The sequence below is a fragment of the Pseudorca crassidens genome, chromosome 6 (genome assembly GCF_039906515.1).
Source record: "Pseudorca crassidens isolate mPseCra1 chromosome 6, mPseCra1.hap1, whole genome shotgun sequence".
In the NCBI taxonomy this organism is placed as follows: Eukaryota; Metazoa; Chordata; class Mammalia; order Artiodactyla; family Delphinidae; genus Pseudorca; species Pseudorca crassidens.
In genome coordinates this window covers 57,815,986-57,834,971 of record NC_090301.1, presented here as the reverse complement: position 1 = coordinate 57,834,971, position 18,986 = coordinate 57,815,986, and the positions used below count along the sequence as shown (strand labels likewise).

General features: G+C 37.0%; 1 protein-coding gene across 3 annotated transcripts in view; it reads right to left on the bottom strand.

The window, feature by feature from the left end:
* CHN1 (chimerin 1) overlaps positions 1-18,986 on the bottom strand; it is a 176,501-nt gene that overhangs the window by 121,382 nt on the left and 36,133 nt on the right. For 2 of the 3 annotated variants that reach the window (XM_067741479.1, XM_067741482.1), the window contains exons 2-3: positions 10,076-10,114; positions 4,497-4,552 (exon numbers count right to left, since the gene is read on the bottom strand). In XM_067741479.1, coding sequence (XP_067597580.1) covers positions 4,497-4,552; positions 10,076-10,114 — 95 coding nt within the window. Of the gene's footprint in view, positions 1-4,496; positions 4,553-10,075; positions 10,115-18,986 lie in introns of those variants that run through there. The other variant, XM_067741480.1, reaches the window with a different exon arrangement.

Genomic DNA, 18,986 nt, shown 5'->3' with positions numbered 1-18,986 from the left:
GACTGATTCTGCAAAAGTCCAAGGACAAAACTAGAATTGAAACTAGAAGGTTCAGAGAGAGAGCATTTAATACAGCTGAAGAACAAACCTTCTTTCAGCTAGAGCTCTTTGAAGACAGAATGGCTACAACGAAGTCATTAATTCCCCCGGAAGGCACAAAGCTATCTCAGAGATACGGTATAGATGTTGGACTGGATGGTCTCTTAAAACATCCTATGATTCTACTGAAACAGGACCTTTGACAAACTATTGGTATTCAAGCTTCTAAACTTGTCCTATACAAATCATAGCCCTCAATACATGATAGTTGACAATTTTGACAGTTCTCTGAAACAGAGAAAATGGTGGATCATCATAGTGAACTAAGACATGATTAAGAAATGTAATGGAGGGCTTCCCCGGTGGCGCAGTGGTTGAGAGTCCGCCTGCCGATGCAGGGGACACGGGTTCGTGTCCCGGTCCGGGAGGATCCCACATGCCGCGGAGCGGCTGGGCCCATGAGCCATGGACACTGAGCCTGCGCGTCCGGAGCCTGTGGTCCGCAATGGGAGAGGCCACAACAGTGAGAGGCCCGCGTACCGCAAAAACAAACAAACAAACAAAAAAGAAATGTAATGGAAAAACACGAGTCCATTTCTACTAATCGTCTCTCTTTATGCCCATGAATAAAGAGCTCATCTTAGTTCAAAGATGAATATTTGAGAGGATGAGTAAAGTGAAGTCATCAGAACCTGTACGGGTGGAAAATGACAAGCATTTCTAGCAGACAAGGATAAATGAAGAAGAAAAACTTCAATTTGCTAATAAGCAGATAAAGTAGTAGCACAAGTAACTACCTAAAGCAAAATCAGCAATGTAGAAGCTTAGTTGAACAATCTCTCCTCAGAAACTCCTTGGAACTTTCTTTTTAACTCTCTCAGGAATAACTCAAAAGTCAAATTTATTTGTCAAAACATCTTCAAGATGTTATTTTTTGCAATATCATAACTAAAGATTTGCAGTGCTAAACATATACCAGTCTCAGCAGCAGTGGGCAACACAGTAGAATCTTCAAAGATGAGTAAAGGGCCAAATGGAGTCTGGTCTCTGTGCTGCCTCAGTACCTAGCTGGTGATGACTCACCTGTGGGAGGGCTGAGTACTCCAGGTCTCCCTCCAGGAGATTACTCCATACCAGGGCATGCATGAAGTATCCTCTTTTTTCAAAGATTTTAAAGAAAAGTGTGCTGACTTAACATCTCTGTAGGTCAGAATCATTTGTGGGCTTCCTATACATACAGATTTCTGAGCTCCGTTACCAAAGATCATACTTCAAAAGGTCTGAGAAGGGGCCTGAACATATGTATGTTTTTAAAGGATCTAGAGGTGATTCTGATGCCCTTCCAGGACTGAGAAGGAGTGGTTAAGGAGGTAGGTGCGGGGGGGGGGGGGGGAGGTAATCTCGGGACTTCCCTGGTGGCGCAGTGGTTAAGAATCTGCCTGCCAATGCAGGGGACATGGGTTTGAGTACTGGTCCGGGATGATCCCACATGCCTCGGAGCAACTAAGCCCATGCGCCACAACTACTGAGCCCGCATGCCACAACTACTGAGCCCTCGTGCTGAAACTACTGAAGCCTGTGTGCCTAGAGCCCGTGCTTCGCAACAAGAGAAGCCACCACAATGAGAAGTCCGCACACCGCGATGAAGAGTAGCCTCTCGCTCACTGCAACTAGAGAAAGCCTGTACGCAGCAACGAAGACCCAATGCAGCCAAAAATAAATAAAAGGTAATGTCATGAAATCCCTGCCTAATTTTGTAAATTCATTCCTTTGTGACTAACTATGTGTTTTCAGAGTTACTTAATGTTTTTTTAAACCAGATGTCACAATAACAAAATCCATTTCAACATTTTTTTAAACAATGAAGACGCAATTCTTTTCAACAGTATATCATAAGAAAGTTACCACGACTTTATATTACCTAATATATAGTCCACATTCAAATTTCTCCAACTGTACCCAGAATGCGTAGCTTTAAAAAAAAAAAAAACATATATATATGTATAAAACCAGGACTCTATCGAGGTGCATGCATTGCATTTGGTTGGCATGCCTCTTTAGTCTCCTTTACTTTAGAATGGTCCCACAACTGTTATTTCTTTTATGAAAATGAAATTATTTAAAAGCCCAGAACAGTTGTCTTACAGAATGTACACATTCTGGATTGGTCTGACTTATACTTCATAAACAGATTTAAGTTAAACATTTTAGGCAGAAATACTACATAAATGATGTTGTGTATGTTTCATTGCATCATTTAGGAGACGCGTGTCAGTCTGTCCCATTGCAGGTAATGCTAAATTTGATCACCTGACTAAAGGTGTGACTGTTAGACTTCTCCACTATAAAGATGAAAATATTTTTCTCTTTGCAGTTCATAAATAATCAAGACCATGTGATTATTCTGTTTACCTACAACCTTTTATTCAATGTTTTAACGTCTAGTGGTGATCCTTGCCTGACTCAATTATCAGTGCAAATCATTATCATTCTTTCTACATTTTTAGGCACTAGTGCTGGAAAGAACAACTTTCTCCCCTTTCTTTTCCCTCTTTGTATTGGGATAGGTTTTTTTTGTAAGTATCATTATAGACTTACACATTCTTTTTTCATTCAATGTGTTGTAATTCATTACTATCATTATTCTTTTTGATGTCAAATGGTCCGAAATTTTGCTTTTGGGAACTCTTCAAGTGGGCTCCTATGTGTTTTTGACACATCCTCATCCATTTTTGAGCCCTTCTTGCTTTCTGACATAAGATGTTCCTGGACCTCTCTGCCCCATATTCTACAATCAGGAATTTCTCTAAGGAGCACTGGCTCCTTTTAGTAGCAAACAGTATTTGGAAACTAAAATTTGGACACTGGGTTTATTCGTTCTTACTGGGGCATCACTGCTTCTAAGCCCTTTCCATAAACTGAGATGGAAAATACATTTTTAAAAATCTATGATGTCATAGGTATTTATTAATACCTCCAATTCAAATTCAATACCACAGTGTGCCTCTCAATTTCCCCTATTCCATATTAATATCTTCTAAAAACCTTGGTTCCCTAAAATTCAATATAATTACTTATTTGCTCTATCCTATAACAAAATAACTGCAGAATTTCTAAACAAGTACCACTAACAACAACAAATCTAATAACTATAGTTAAAAGATCTTTTTGTAGGTTATGGATCTTAGAATATTTCCCTCTATATTTGTATAGCCAAAATAATATGTTTAAAAACTACTTAAATTAATTTTGAGTGATTATGTTATGAATTTGTTAGGTTCATTTGTTTCTATTTGTATTCAATTTTAGGGTTTTTAAAATCATTTTTATTTAATTTGGTTATTTGAATATGTGAAACACTTGCATAGTTCAAAAGTCAAAACTATATAAAAACACACCCTCAGAGGAATCTCACTTCCATCCTTATCCCCTCTATATTGATCCTCACCTACTCCTTATGGAAAACTATTTCACTCGTATCTGGGTTAACTCTCCTGTGTTTCTCTTTTGCAAAAATAAGCTTTTTCTCTTATTTTCCCTTCTTTATTACTAAAAAGGGACCATAATTACTATATATACATTTTGCATATGGAAATCATTCCATATCAGCTCATAGAAATCTTCCTTCTTCTTTTTAGTATTATAATTTATTCAATCAGTCGCCTATGAGCATTTAGATTTTTTCCAATATTCTGCTATTACAAATAATCCTACAATGAAAAACTTTGAGAGCATGCTATTCCATATTTGTACAGGCAATTCATCAGAGTAAATCTCTAGGATTTGGACTGGTAGGTCAAAGGGTAAATGCAGATGTTAGATATTACAAAACTCTCATAAAGTTGTAGCATTTCACATTCCCATCAGCAATATATGCGTGCCTATTTCCTCACAGGTTTACCAGCTAAGGGGTATATTCTATGTTTTTGAACTTTTGCCAATCTGAAAAGTGAAAATTTTCACTGTGTATTTTAATTTGCATTTCTATTATTAATGAAGTTGAACATCCTTTCATATACTGTCATGTCATATATGTCATATCTCTTTTGGTGAACTGTCCATGATTTTGCTTTTGACTTTTTAAAATTATGATTTAGATCTTTTTTTAATGGAAAAATTACTTCAATAATGCTACAATGATGCCTTCAAACTCTGTTTTAAAAAGTAAAGAATAAAACACTAAAAAATGGAAGAATGTAAAAATTCACTGAAAAGAATACTAACGTCACTTAAAACTATAATGTCTTATTCTATCCTGTGTTCCAAACAGTCCATTAAAAAGTGGTAGTTATTTCAAGTGAGAAGAATGTTAAGAAAAATGCATTCAAGTTACAATTTTATGATGCTAAGTAGCATCAAAAGTTAATCCCACAAATAACCATGTCACTGAGGAAGGTCAAAGTTCGGGAAACAAATGATTGAGAGACATTTCGTTGTAATGGTTTCATTACACCCACCTCATTAGTACAGGTAATTCTCCGAGGATGAGGGGCTTCTTGTTGCAGTTGATATACTGGGAAGTTAGAAAATAAAACATGTCAGTTTCCCTTATGTAGAGCATCTGAATATATTAGGAATCAAAACCTGCCTGCTTTTTTATGTTCATAAGAAAACTGTGGTACAGTCCTATTTGTTATTAAATTAAATTTTGCTATGAAGCAAAGAACGTAAACCAAACTAAATTTAGTGAAAGCCCAGGAGCAAACACAAATAAGAAAATCATAATCCACAGAAGTGTTATAACAAATCAGTATTGGATATCTGGCTCTGTTCTCCATAATCTGGGCATTTAGTTTCCCCAATTTTTGTGGATATATTACATAAAGCATGCCTCTGCTATAAACAAATACTAGTTGTATATTTTAAAAGTACATTATTAAGTGTCAAACTTGAAACTAAAATTAGGATTTATAGGCTAGATGTAACACATACACTGTTTTTCTCCCCTATTTATATTGTGAACATCTATCTTCAAAGATAATCTCCCCTAGAAACAAAATTTCTGAGCCAAAGTTACCACCACTTATTCAACTAGGGTAAATGCAGCAAAAGAGAGAATTCAGACACTTAAATAGCTTGCCAGAGGATAATTTTTAGGGTATCTGAAAATGGATTGGTGAAAATTATACCAATACCATGTCCTTCTAAGACTCACTTCAGGCTTCTTGACTTAAAGAAAAAAATGAATAGAACGTGTAGTTATCAGAGAAAGTGTGTTTATGTAGGTCTGAGTTTATCTCTTGGAGAAAATCTGTTTTCTATTTCTACACATATAATCACATATAATTGAATTTAATACTGTATTTAAATACATAGACATTTGGTCAATATAACATCAAACTACCCAGCATCTGGGGTTGTCAGACAATGTATGGCTCACATTTCAACTGTCATTATATAGACTCCACCTCTGATCATATTCATTCATATATAGGGACATATATAAACATATACAATTAGACTATGTATATGTATATGTGTATATACATACACTAAATATACTGAGAACATACACAGACACACATCACTGTTCTGTATTGCTATGTAATGGCAACAGAGTATTGCAGTTGCAAATCTGAATTCCTGAACCAGACCACCTGGGGTCTGAACACTGGGGCTCTTGCCTCTAACAATGCATACTGAGCCTCGGCTTTCATCATTTGAAAATGGGGATAAAAATAGTTTCTACTTCATAGATTACTGAAAGGATTAAATACTATATGTGAAAGACTTAAAATAGTCCCCAGCACATGGTAAACACTCAATAAAGACTAGCTATTCTTATATGTAGGTGACTGATACTAATACATAAAATTCTTTACAATGATATTTGGGTACCAGGATGCATCCACAGTTCATCACCAAAACATAACAACATGGTAATGCTATAATTTAAAAGGTGCTAAGAAGATACAGCTTTACTGTTTAAGAATCAAAAAATAAACAAAACACTTCTCATTTAATAATGTTTGGAATCTACTGAGAGAAATGTATTCCTTTGCCTTATCCTCCTGGTTGCAAAAATCCCTACAAGACGTAACATATTAAAATAGTTTTAGATACCCATATTTTACTGTGAGAGTTAGTTTTTCAAAAATACTACTGTGAATATATTTGTATGGATTAAAGAGATGATATGAAGGGAATAATTTTGAGATGGGGAAGGGAAGAAAGAAAGCACTGAAACTAAATTTGTCTGGCCCTGACAGGGAGAGCACATGTGTACCACTCAGAGATATTTGTAAATCTCCATCCTCCCAAGAGAAGCAAATCATGATATGCAAAAAGGTCCATGCTTCAGGTCCATTCCTCCCTGTTGGTAACGTAACTCTAAGACGTGAAAATCCAGTTCACATTTCTGTTTTGACCAGCAATTCTCAAAAGATCAATTGTTTCCCTTTGTCAAGCAAATGCTTTGGAAAGTAGGGTCACCTATAGAAACTGAATTATGAAAACTGAATGGTGGTCAAGAAGGACATTAAAAGTTACTACAGAAAGTAAAATGTTGATTTTGATTCAAAGCACAAATACTGTAGTATCTGGTTATCACCAATAATGCATTTACCTATTCAGCAAGCAAATATTAAGATAAGCCAGTATGAAAAAAAGAGTGAAATATCATCACGTGAGAATTTCACCCTTTGTTTTAATCAGAGTTTCAACGAGTATAGTTCTATTTCATGGAGAGGAGTAATTTTTAGACAAATGCCTCCTTATTGGCTACCAATGGTGAGTTTATCTTTAAGACTCACTTTTAATAAAAATATATATAAAGGGAGGGCCTTTGGATATTGTATAACTGAATATAACATGAATTCAGGGAATACCCATCAAAAGGATCATTAAAAAATCATACATTGTAATAAAGAGTAATTAATTCAGGCCCTTCTCAATTTATAGTTTTTTTGTCATTTAAACCAGAACTCAGCTGAAAATTTAAATTGCACAATCATTAAATGATTCACCAAAAATTAATAGCTAACTTCAAGATGAGAAGACATACAATTAAAGTACTCAACATTTTTCAATCACCTTAGAAGTGTCAATGTTTATGCACTTATTAATGAAATTCTCAGTATCTAGAGACAATACATTGTTAATCAAGTTCAGAGATCACAAGTTGGTATCTTGAGGTCAAAACTGGCTCACGTGTTGTTTGGTTTGCTGTTTTCCAAATTCAAATTTGTTTTTAACATTTAAAAATTAAGAGATTTAACAACAAAAGCAAAAGAGAATTCCAGCTTCTCTTGAAAACTTAGAAGATGTGACAGCACTGGACTCAGAGTGTTAGATACCCACAGTAAAGGGGAGCTAACTATGAGCTACTCCCTATGTACAGGGCATCCTCTCTCTGCTTTCTCACAGTCCCCACCTGCCTCACTTGTCTCATTTATTACATGTTTGGCCCCTGGTTTAATTCAAGCAATACATATTGAAAAGCAACAAAACTGTACTTGTCTTAAAAGAGTTCTCAACTTAGAATCTTGCTAATTCTATTTAATTATTGGTTTCAACTTGTAAGGTTTTAGAATTATGTTTTCACAAGCTCAACTAAACCAAAATCAGAAAGCACAAGAGAGGCATGGGTAAAATAAGTTTCTTATAGAATCACAGTGAAAATAAGTTTCTCATAGAATCACACTGTGAAAAGCTGTTCAGACCCCAACAAGCTAAAGACAGAAAAAAAAAATCCTTAACATGCTGCAACTTTTGACATGAAAATGTAACTGTCCCCTTCAGTTTTACAGATGTAGTACAGAATAGAAGTGAACAATCAGAACATTCTGAATAGCTTTCATTCTGCTTGTATCTCCTTATGTGGACTGACATACCTGATTTTTTTAAAATCTCAATCCATTTAGATTTTATCACCATTTTGAGGAGTATTTTAATTACAAAAATTTAAGTCACAATACAGAGAAGATGACGAATGCATTATGGTTTGTCAGTCCCAAAGACGATCAAACAGAATTTGTTAACTATCAACTCTGATCAAGGCATATATAGGAATTAAACAAAATGTCATGGCTCAATTATAGAGGGTACTGGGCAGGGCCTACTACTCCAGTAACTTAAAATTTCAGTCACTATTGATGAAATACAGGTGTCACAGGTTTGTCAGTTTAAAAATTTTTTCCTATTAAAACGTACAGACTCTGGGACAGATGAACTTCATTAATGAAGATGAATTTTATTAATAAATACCTTACTGGAGATTATTTACCGCTAGCTAGACATAAAACTATAAAACTGACTGAGTGGTAAAGGCAAAACAAACAAACAAAAAGAAAAAAGAATCCAACCTCAAAAAAAAATTCAATCCCAATTTTTTCTAGGATCAGAATTTTGACAAACACATTTAACAATCTAAATGATCATCGCAACAATTATTTCAATGTGACAATGTAACTTTTACATGTTTTCTCATTAGTTAAAATTTGCACATATACAAATTCTTAGGAGACAACATCATGATGTCATAAGGAAATTTCACATGACCAGTTTTAAATATGGACCTTTCTGCGTGGCTTTAGCACAGTTTAATCATAAAATTTCACTGAACTGGAAGTTTTTGCCTTTGATGGTCAGAAAATAAAGTCTATTCTAATAATTTCCTCCCTGTTTCTACTGTTAAAATGATGAGGGGTGGCAGTGTTCTTCAGGCACTGAAGTCACTAAAAGAAACTATAAAACTCAGTATTATCACCAAAAAAAAAAAAGAAATATGCCATTTTTAAGACAAATGGTAGCTACTATAAGACATAGGAAGATACAGAAAATACAAATTGCATACACCACATTTAGTAATCAATATTCTTCGGGGGAAAAATCACCACCATGATTCAATAACAGTCTGAGGTTTTATAAATGCTCTTACATTAAAATGTGCAAGGCACAAATCAGAGCAAAGAGAATAAAGGTAAACTGAAAACCAGAAAATGCAGAGAAGAATTTTAAACAGGCTTCCCGCCAATGAGGTTATGAGACAAAATCTTTGAGAGGTAAAGATCATCAGTCATTTTTATACATTCTTTGAACTATACTCCCCAGAATCAAAACAGAAGCAGCAGGGGTGGAGGAAAACGCATCTATGGCAATATTTTTAGAGACTGTTCATATTTTGCTTACTATAATTAGCCCCCAGTGGCAACCTATTACAATAAACTCTCTGTTGCTCTGGGAACATAAAACCAAGTAAGAATCTGAATTGCTGCTCTTTCAGTCAGCAGATTTCAGCAACTTACAAATATCAAAATTCAGAATAACTCAACATTTACAAAGATGCTAATAATCTGTATTTAAAGTACAGGTTTTTTAGGTTGCTTATTTGACTCTACAGACAACAAACAAAAGTTTACAGTACTGGTTTCTGCAACAGTGCATTCATGGATTTTTAAAAAACAACTCTGATTATATTAACCCTATTTCCATTTTTTAAAATTCTGAAGTAGCTTTTACTTGATGCAATAATATTCTCTAGGCAACAAGGAAGGGGAAATAAAGGACTAAGAACCTAGACTCTTCAGAAAAAAATCTGTATTCTAATGCCAAGTTTAAAGAACAATATAGATTCAGTGTCTCTCTTTTATATTTTGGAAGGCAATTCCTAAAAAAGAAGACCACTTTTTACTCATTCTTTCTAGTAAGATAGGCTCCTGACTTATCATTATTTATTTATTCCTTTTTTAATATAAAAAACAGGATCTAAGAATATTAGATTCCTTGAATTCTTAGTTAGCTTCTCCTTGCATTAGTTTTATCAGCCACTGTCAACAAGTGGTCTCAAGTTCCATAACACGGAATTCCATGCGAGTTCAGAGGGATGAGATGCATTCCTGACATGCAAACCATGACAGACTTTGTGGAAATGCTCCTATTTCCCCAGTTTCTTTTTCTGTGCTATTCACAAATTCTGTTGTGAATTAATTTTTCAATAATGGACACAAAATGGAATGACTCTTCATATCTAATGTTCCTGATATTTTTATATTACTTATAAAGCACTATAACCCACCCAATTTATTTGTATACTTACAGTAAGATTTCCAAACAGGAGGTCTATATTCATCTGTATCTGAAAGAATAAACATCAAATTAACATTATTGAATAGTTATATTTTAAATGAGATATTTTAATCATTAATTCATTTAGTACATATTTGTTGAGGTCTACTTGTTCTAGGCATCGTACTAGGCACTAAAGGGCATTCAAAGGTTTTTTAATCTTGCTCCTCCCTTCCTTGGAGGACAATTTCACAAAGATGTTCAAAGAAAGTTACTGTATTTATTCAACTGCTTATCACATAAAAACGTCACGCTTAATTTTTACTGCTGTCACTGAGGTAATATCAACAAGGTCTTTGGGCTTAATTCTATGATCATTCCACTGAAAGATCCCTGAAATCATTGGAACTTTTCTATATTTCCCTCCATCACATTTGGGGGAGTCCAGTGAAACTTTTACTAACATCAAGAGAGAAGAACAGCAAGGTACAGACCTTAGTCCTCATACATCCTGGACAATCAAAACCAGGAAATGAGCAGCACTTCAATGTAGGACAGTGTATCTAGAGAGCCACAAAGAACATGAGGTGAACATGTGCTCTCCAGGTCCATTTCCCCTCACTCTGCTTGAATGTGAGTTAGGAGACAGTGTGAAGAGGCGGTGGAGAGAGATGGAAATACAAGCACACGAGGGAGACGGGGGAAGTGGAGAAAGGAGAGGGGACAGCGTGGTCTGGCTTCTCATCTGTGAAGCACAGCTGAGGAATAATCTTGCCAGCACAAAGCCCTGCCTGCAAGGCCACGTAGCCAAACCAGCAGACACAGCATTTTAGTGTGGGGAGGTGTGGCCAGACACATCACCTGGCTCTGCTGGCATCCAACAGAAACCCACTGAGGAATCTGATCCTAAAAATCGTGGTCTCCAAGGAGGCAAGAAAACTGGCAAGTTCATTGAGGAGGGTGATTTCTTGTATAGGTAGCTCACATTAAAATGGTCACAGACTCGAAACATTCAGCCCCCAACCCCCAACCTTTAAAATGCAATCTCACACTTCATTTATGATGTGTTATCATAAACCACACAAATACTTTGAGTCAGAGGGCTACAGTAAGACTACTGATGATGGGCAAAAGAACATAAAAGGGAAATTCTATGTCATGTAGAAATTGCTTGGCACCCAGGAGAAGTTTTCATATATGTTTTCTCAAAGAATGAATAAAAGATTACATGAATAAATGAATGAAGTAATGCAGCAAATACAGCTGACTCTCATTATTCACAGTAGTTATATTCTACAACATCACCATAAACACTGAATTAACCAACACTGAACCACTGCACCTGGGGAAACACAAGTTAGGTTCCTGTGAGCCTCTGGTCACAACATTTTCATCAACCAATCAATACATAACTTTGTTTTCTGTGTATTTTTGTTTAAACACACCTTATTTAGTATATATTGTTGATTCATAAACATTGAACTCACAGCCAACTGTACTATAACTCATGCCTCAGTGAAACTTACCTGACACATGCATTTTCTCTGCAAGATAACATTACTGTCTTCAAGATAACATTACTGTCTTCTTGCACTTAGAAGCACCAGACAGGATTTTGACACTATGCTTAGGGGCCATTTTAAAAAGTAAAATCACCAATAAAAAGTCACAAAAATGCAAAAAATGTGGCACTAAATAGGCTATGAAAAGAACACTTGTTAACAGTATAAGAGCTAAAACAAAGAAGGCAGAGTGGCCTTGCTCAACCCCAGCCCGGAATATTCAGGTCATGCAACTCAATTTGCCACTCTATAAATGTTAGCGAATGACTATGAAAGTGTCACAGGTATTTATTTTAAAAGGGTTACAAATAAATGCTAGCAAGTAAGCAAATCTGCAAACACAAACAGAATCAAGAATAATGAGGACTGTCGGTATATGAATGAGCAATTATTTAGGAAAACTACCAACTCAGGTAAACTCACATAGGAATGATATAACATTAGGATGAAATATGACCTCAGCACAGTGACATATAGATATATACATATTTACTTTGCGTGGGGGTGGGGTGTGTGTATGTTTGGAGGGTTAATTATACTGATGTTTATCTTAATAAGTTAATTGAATTATATATTTTTAATACGAGGAAAAATTTGCCTCTAAGCATTCAAGTCATTTAATGATTTCATTGATGCCATATGGATGCTGTTATATTGCCATTCAATCCCAGGACAGTTCCAGGTTTAACAGGAGAGTAGACGTTCACTCTCCTGGCACTCACCCATATTCACATGTGTGTCTCAGCCTCCTTGCCAGCGTCCAAACAGCATAAGCTGCAGGGACCAGGCACCTCGCGACCCACCACGCGGAAGATGGCACATGCGGCCAAGAAGAGGAAGGGCACTCAACAAGGCTGAGACCCAGTGTAGAAAAGAATTTAATCTTGCGCCCCAGAAGAGGTCTGACTTTTGCCTCCAGCTCCTAGGGGGTAATTTTCTTTGTCTGGGAGCCTTGGGCTAGCCAGAGAGTACCAATGTGACTTAGGGTGGGGTTTTGGGTGACAGTGCCAGTCAAGCTGGAGAATGAGATCAACCATGTGGGCCATCAATCATAAAGCCCTCATTAAAAACTCTGAACTCAGGACTGGGAGAGCTTCCTTGATTGGAAGTATTCCATGTGTATCACCACGCATCAATGCCGGAAGAGTATGCGTCCTGACTCCACAGAGGATAAGAGAAGCTCTGCGTTTTGTACTTCTCCCGGACCCTGTCTTATGCGCTTTTCCCTTGGCTGATTTTAATCTGTATCCTTTCCCTGTAATAAATCATGACTCTCAGTATAACAGTGTTTAGTGAGTTCTGTGAGTCCTTCTAGAGAATCATCGAACCCAAGCGTGATTTGAGGGAACCCCTTCCAACTTGCAATTGGTGTCAGAAGTGAAAGAAGTGTATAAGACTGTGCCCTCTCCCTTTGCAGTTGGCCCTAACTCCTTGCAAACTCTGCGCAAAGCCTGCACCTATGAGCAGGAGGCCCTGGAGATTGCTTTCACTTTGGAGATGGTAAGAGAGTAAGAGGCTAATAATCAAAGTTGTTTCTCTGGGGGATTGTTCATCTAGTCCTAGATAGGGCTTTCTTAGGGGAACATCAACCTTTACTTGCTGTGTGACTTTAGGAAATTTACTACCTCTCTTTTCTTTATCTATAAAATAGAGTAACAATATCATCTAAAATGGGAATAGTAACAACACAGGTTTGTTGTGAGGATTATATTAGGTATCATACATTAAGCACCTTGCACTCAGGAGTCCTTTAGTAAATGAGTACCCTCTCCTGCCTTCACCAAAAGCGAATTTAAAAACACAATGAGGGACTTCCCTGGTGGCGCAGTGGTTAAAAATCTGCCTGCCAATGCAGGGGACACGGGTTCGAGCCCTAGTCTGGGAAGATCCCACATGCCGCGGAACAACTAAGCCTGTGTGCCACAACTACTGAGCCTGTATGTCACAACTACTGAAGCCCACGCGCCTAGAGCCCGTGCTCCACAACAAGAGAAGCCACCACAATGAGAAGCCTGTGCACCACAGTGAAGAGTAGCCCCCGCTCGCCACAACTAGAGAAAGCCCACGCGCAGCAACGAAGACCCAACACAGCCATAAATAAATAAATAAATAACTGGCTGACTGACTGACTGACATTATTTGAGATGCTACAGATCACAATTCTGTCGCCAAATAAAATGAGTATCTGGCAAATAACCAAGAAATATTGGGATTTAAGTTTGTGTTTCCTTTAATATTAAAACAATTCTAATTATCAGTGACATTTAACAACACAGTTTGGCTTTTAAAAGTCCTTTCCTAGCAATCTATTTTTTTCTGGTGGAAGTATAAACTGGTGCAACCTCTCTAAAGAACAACTGGCAATACATACCATAAGCCTTAAAAGTGTGTAACAGGCATCTGTTAAGGCAGAGATTAAATGAGATGCTCTTTGGAAGGGAACGTTTAAAAATTATGACAGTCTCTCTTATGTTTAGGGGTGGAGACCCGAGGTCACCTTGGTATGGGCCATTCTGTTGAACAAGTTAGGCAAAGGGTAGGCTCCACCGTCCTCAGGACTCAGGGAAAAGGGGCTCACTGGGAGGGGGAAGTTGCATGGCTTAGAAAAACATACCTTACACTCTTGATGTGCAAAATTAATTGCTAGAGTTGCTGAGACCAATTTTCCAGTACCCTAAATCCTTCTGGAAGGGAAGAAACATTACCCCAATCTTTGATTCCCCAGATTCAAATTTAAGGAGTTCTGTCATAGAAAAAACTTATAGCCTAAACCAAGTTCCACTGGCAAGAACAGGCAGAAACACTCCTGAAAGAAAATGACTTTGAAGATGGATTAATTGAAACTGGTGATCCAGGGTCATACAGAGGGCTTATGCGTTTATTAGGAAGGACAGATTCTGGCCCAGCATGAGGCAGAGGCCAGAAGCGTCTCTGACCTCAGCCTCCCTGGCACATGGAATCGTTGAGTATAAGTGTGTGAACTAATAAACTGCAATCTTAACCTCCAACTGGGGTCACTACTTTGACCTGGGCCAGGTCTGACCTAAACGGGTATCCTAGTAGCACTCAGACAAGCAACTATCAACAAAGGACTGGTCTTCAACACTGACAGAAAGTGATAAAGAGAAGAAGGATAAACAGTGTACAATTATACTTACTGCACTTTTCTTCTGGGTAGTTGTAAGAGAATGGGACTACTCTGGGACTGAGTAAGTCTCCTGAAGTTCAAACTTGGAGGAGGAGACTGCCTGAAGAGGAAGGTACTAAATTTCCTGCTAACTGGGGCAGTGATTAAGAGGAGAAAGTGTGGGAGCATATTTGGCTCCTGCATTTATGTAACAGGTTTTCAGTTCCTTCTGCATACTTTTGACCCAGCAGCTCTATTGCTAGGAATTTATTGTAAAATAATTAAGGATATTAGAAAAATATTAATATAGAAGAATACCACTGAAATATTTCTTTTTAAACTAAAAAACTGGATTCAACCTAAATGCCTAACAATTAGAAACTGATAGAATCAATGATGATAGATTCCAGTTTGAAGACACCTTGACTACATCAAGAAGATTTCACCTTTTAATCTGTTAGAAAGTCTTGACAGATATTTTTAATCTTTTAAAACAGTGTCTCTCAAACTTTTTGGTTTCAAAAACATGGACTCTAAAGAGCTTTTAATATCTACTGATATTAACCATATTAGAAGTTAAAACAGAAATTTTAATAGTATATATTTGTTAATTTATTAAAAATAATAAACCGATTATATCTTAACATTTTTATGAAAAAATAACTTTAGCTTTCAAGACAAAACATTTGTTTTAAATTTTGCACATCTCTTTAATGTCCGGTATAAGTGAAGACAGCTGGATTTTCCTATCTGCTTCTGCATTCAATCTGTTGTGATATCACATGCCATGTACAGTCTGGAAGATCCAACTAGCCATTTGTGAGAGAATGAGAGTGAAAAAGGCAAATAATGTCTTACTACTATTACTTAAAATAGTTCTGACTTCGTGGAAACTCTGAAAAAACTTGGAGACTTCCAGGAGTCCCTAGAACATGCTGTGAGAACAACTGTTTCAAACCATGATTTCCTTGGCACATTTAGGGTATGGGGTAAGGTGGGATAAGATACATTTCATCTAATAGAAGAAATACAAAAGTTAACTAAGACAGGAAAAGAGAGGAAATCATGAATTCCTTTAGCAGAACGAAGTCCTTTCAGCTCGTTCAAAGGACGTTAGCAAGAGCCTTCAGCTAGAGGTCTCAAGGACTCCCATCACTTCTTTTTGATTCTGTCAGAAAATCCACCCAAGCCAAGCATATCAACATGACAGACTTCCATCTCTAGAGCATGACTGAGAACGACAGCCTGACAGCCTATAACTCCGTGACAGCTAATTTTAAAACCAACTTAAATTCAGGGACAGCTGCTTAAAATAATCTTCACGTGGTATAGATGAGTGCTTAAATTAAGTACATACCCACAAAATCCATTTTCTCCATTGCCTTTATGTGTCAGTAATACTTTTCATTCACTACACAAAAGAATTTTATATAAATATCAAAATTATGCTGCCATACAGAAACGTTAAAACAATCAGAAAGTTCCATTCATTCAATAAATATGTATTAAACACCTTCTATGGGTAAGAATGTCAGTTACAAGGTGGGTCCAGATGTAGTTTACACCTTTAAGGGCAGTAAGAAAAATAAGATGGATGTGATTACTTACTAACAAGGTAATATAATAAGAGTAATACATAAGAGTATAAGAGTAATACGTAATTCTTCTACATAATGAGAGTTTCATAAACCATCATCTTGTCAAAATGCTTGACAAGAATAGGTCCCCAATAAGTATTTGCTGAGCTGATGAAAGAATGGAAGGGAAGAAGGAATCACTTTTGGCCAGAATGTCAAGAAAGACAAATCAGAGGTGATATCATCTGACAGTGGCTCTGAAAGACGGATGATTTTTTGTGTGTGTGTGGTACGCGGGCCTCTCACTGTTGTGGCCTCTCCCGTTGCGGTGGAGCACAGGCTCCGGACACGCAGGCTCAGCAGCCATGGCTCACGGGCCCAGCCGCTCCGCAGCATGTGGGATCCTCCCGGACCAGGGCATGAACCCGTGTCCCCTGCATCGGCAGGCGGACTCTCAACCACTGTGCCACCAGGGAAGCCCAGGACGGATGATTTTTAAAGTACAGGGGCCAAGGGAAGAAGACTGGAAATAAAAGACAGAACAACTTTCTAAACAGAGGGAACACAGTGAATAGGACACAGGAACAAGAAAGTTCAGAATGTATTTGAGGAACAGTAAAAATGCAGAGTGGTTGAAATAGAAGACATGTTGAGGAAAGCTTGAGATTCAGGTCCTGGAGGGAACCTGGGCTGTGTTGTCCAGGAGGCATCCATAAGTAATGCACCATGTGTTTTCCTCTGCTTTGTGTATTAAATACTCAGATGTCTGAGAGGAATACTATGTTAGGCCCAGGTCAATTCTCATGAGTCAGAGAAAACAAGCCAAGCAGCAGGAAGGCCAAAGGTAAGAGAAAAAATTGATGGAGCAAAGACTCGGAGGAGGAGAAGTAATGGACTCAAAAATCACAGGTGGTGGACAAGGCCTGGGAAGGTGGAGACATGGCTCTATGTCTAATCAACTGGGGAGGTAAAAAGGCGGGTTCTGTTTGAGACATTCTCTTCTGTGACTCTAAGTAAAAATCTAAACAAATAATTCAGGAAAACAAAAGAAAAAATGAGATTGTTAAACTATATGGAAAATAAATAAAGGCCTAGTTGTTTAGCACATATAGTATAATCTCATTTTTTTAAACAAAAGATATAAATGTGTATGTGAATGTGTACATTGGGAGGGGCACAGAGACAAGGAGAGAGAATATGAAAGATTCAGAATGACATACGCTAGTTTAAGTAATAGTAGTGATCTCTAGGTCGGCCCTCCTCACCCAGGCTCCTCACTTGAACCATAGAGCACATAAAATGTTTTGAGTGGTATTTTCTCAGTTCTCCCATGTATGGTAGATAACCAGAGTCTTTCTAGAAGCAGGAGAGAAGTTAACTTATTACATATAGTGGATGTGCTGGGCCACTGGGACATCATTCTTTCCCCAGAACCAGGAGAAAGCATTCTCTTGATGGTGATTTTTACTTTTCTTATATATCTGTGTATTTTTAAAAATTATATAATGCATAGATTCATTTGTGCTAAGGAGGAAAAAACAACTACTAAAAACAAACAGTATATAAACGAACCAATCAAAAGATCGGCAGAAGACCTAAATAGACATTTTTCCAAAGAAGACATACAGATGGCCAACAGACACATGAAAAGATGCTCAACATCACTAATTATTAGATAAATGCAAATCAAAACTACAATGAGATACTACCTCACACGGATCAGAATGGCCATTGTTAAAAAGTCTACAAATAACAAACGCAGGAGAGGGTGTGGAGAAAAGGGAACTCTCCTACACTGTTGGTGGGAATGTAAATTGGTGCAGCCACTATGGAAAACAGTATGGAGGTACCTTAAAAAACTAAAAATAGAATTACCATATGACCCAGCAATCCCACTCCTGGGCATATATCTGGAAAAGATGAAAACTCTAACTCAAAAAGATATAAGCACCCCAATGTTCATAGTAGCACTATTTACAACAGCCAAGACATGGAAGCAACCTAAGTGTCCTTCAACTTTATCCATGAATGGATAAAGAAGATGTGGTCACACATCTTCACACACACACACACACACACACACACACAGAGGAATCTTATTCAGCCATAAAAAACAATGAAATATTGCCATTTGCAGCAACATGGATGGACCTAGAGATTATCAGATTAAGTGAAGTAAATTAAGTGAAGTGAAGTGAAGTAAATCAGACAAAGACAAATATATGATATCACTTGTATGTAGAATCTTAAAAATGATACAAATGAACTTATTTGCAAAACAGAAACAGACAGACATAGAAAATTAACTGTTACCAAAGGAGAAACGGGGGGGGGATAAATTAGGAGTTTGGGATTAACAGATACACACTGCTATATATAAAACAGATAAACCACAAGGACCTACTGTATAGCACAGGGAACTATACTCAGTATCTTGTAATAACCTACAATGGAAAAGAATCTGAAAAAGAATGTGTGTGTGTGTGTGTGTATAATTGAATCACTTTGCTGTACACCTGAAACTAACACAATATTGTAAATCACCTATAAATTTTTTTAAAAGTATAAGTTAACTATTTATAAGAAGAGAAAAACATGGAAACTGATTCAGATAGAGAAAAGCACCGTTTAACAAACTCCACAGGAAATTATAATTGTTTTGAATGGGCTCTTGAA